At 44.3% G+C, this 1,901-nt stretch overlaps 1 protein-coding gene across 7 annotated transcripts in view; it reads right to left on the reverse strand.

Annotated features, from left to right (window-relative positions):
- Window positions 1–547: 547 nt before the first annotated feature.
- The window catches only part of sh3gl2a (SH3 domain containing GRB2 like 2a, endophilin A1), a 38,458-nt gene continuing 37,104 nt past the window's right edge, over window positions 548–1,901 (reverse strand). For 5 of the 7 annotated variants that reach the window (XM_036212375.1, XM_036212368.1, XM_036212379.1 and 2 more), the window contains 2 exons: window positions 1,762–1,773; window positions 548–1,676 (listed from right to left, as the gene is read on the reverse strand). In XM_036212375.1, coding sequence (XP_036068268.1) covers window positions 1,480–1,676; window positions 1,762–1,773 — 209 coding nt within the window. In that variant the 3' untranslated portion in view covers window positions 548–1,479. The remainder of the gene's footprint in view (window positions 1,677–1,761; window positions 1,774–1,901) is intronic. The other 2 variants (XM_036212380.1, XM_036212378.1) reach the window with 1 other exon arrangement.

Below are 1,901 nucleotides of genomic sequence, written 5' to 3' on the forward strand. Positions count from 1 at the left end.
AAAGATGGAAGGTTTGCTTTTAAAAAATGAACTCATACACGACGTCTTCCAACTGTTTCACTACACTTTAAAGCCAACAAGTATCCCGTTTGTGCTTCCCTTTGGAAAAAAAACCCAAAAACAATTAAAAAGTAACACTTATTATGGTATGTGTTGTTTTGCATCACTCGTTGTGGGTCTGCTGGGTGTAATGACTCAGTGCATTGACGGTATTTTGTATTTCTTAAAAAGCTCGGCAGCAGAGGCTCTCTGTGACACCCCCCCTCCCCGAGCATAACAGAAACAGTATGCAAACACGCAACCCCGCCCAAGACATGCATGCATCACATCACTACAGCATGTGTGAAAGCAAAGAGCGCCACAGCAGCTGCAGCAGCACGGCCGTCCACGGTAAAACCAGAACAAAAGAGGCGCCGAACTGACACACATGTATGGGTTGATTTGAGTTTACATTTGTTTTTCAGTAAGAAAAGAGAAGGAAACACGTTCACACAACAGCTCTGAAAACAGAACTAGTTGTTCACAAATAGAAAGGACTTTTCGTGTGAGCTACATTAGTTTTAGGTGACTAAAAAACAGAAATAAATGGCGTTTTTTTTTTTCGTCCCAGCATCTTAATCTACAGTGAAACTATAGCACACTAAAGTGAGCAGCAGGGAAACGTAGCAGATCCTGCAGCCGCAGAAGTAACAGCTGCCCCAATGGGCAGTTAAACGCTTCACAATACATTAAGAAGATCTCTTAGTGCTTAGAAAGTATGAAGTGAAAAATGAAAACATGTACTTTTTCTTACGTAACGTCTCACGTTTTCCCACAATTTTGTATGTAAAGTCCTACCACCTTTTTCTGATGAAACACCAGAGGACAAGCATCAGCTGTACAAATCCCACGCTGTACCATCAACCATTGGTAAGAACGTACTGGATCGGTTAGGGTTAAAACGAGGCATGCTGACAACTCAAGAGACAACGACCACGAAAGAGAGGCATGTTTGAAACAAAACAACCCAGATTGATTTGTATTTAAATGTGATAATGACTGAGAAACACAACCTACGATCTAAGGGAAAAAAAGTACACGTTTGTTCTGCTTTTTTTGCAGGATAGTGCAGAAAACCACCTGTACAAAGAATGAAAGTAAGAGTGGATTTGCAAAGCTGTCCTAAAAAACTCATGAAGGACTCACAGCCAACTGAAGCCAAGACAAAAGCCGGGACAGGAAAGCCAAAAACGACAACTGAAGCCTGAAGGTACTTCTGAGGGGGGAGCAGTAATACCAATGCTGCCTCTTCCTCATCTTCGCTACCCTCTTTATGGTGCATACTTGCTCTGCAGTCTGATTCACAACTATGCTGCTGCGGTTTGACCCTTAAGGAGGACTGACTGTGGTTAGCAGGAAAGAAGTTTAGTAACAGGTTAGTGGGAAAACTGGAGCTGGAGGCCAGGCGGTGTTGCAGACACAGCTGGTATTCTCGACTTCTTAGTGGGGCAATGGCACGAGGATATCCACGTAGTTGATGGGGAAAAAGCCTGAGTTGCCGTGCAGCATCCCTTCGTACCAGTTGTCATCGATCTTATTGGTCAGGGTGATGATGTCGCCTTCCTTGAAGCCTAGCTCCCCTTCGTTCTCGGGGTCAAAATCGTACAGCGCGCGACAGCAGGGCTGGTCCAGAGGGGCTGGAGATTTGGGCAGATACAGGATGTTAGGGAAGACTTGAGGAGATGCTGCATATAGATGACTATAATCACATGAAAGGCTCACCTGGAGACCTGGCTGTAAGAGGGAAAGAGACGAAGAGATTCAAGTCACGAGTCAGTGAACAGGTTCTTTTGTTCAGAGTATGGAGGAGTGGGTCAGAATTTAAGGTAATGTAGTTGTGTGGGAGAGTTAGATGAGAGAAT

Source organism: Oryzias melastigma, linkage group LG1 (assembly GCF_002922805.2).
Source record: "Oryzias melastigma strain HK-1 linkage group LG1, ASM292280v2, whole genome shotgun sequence".
NCBI lineage: Eukaryota > Metazoa > Chordata > Actinopteri > Beloniformes > Adrianichthyidae > Oryzias > Oryzias melastigma.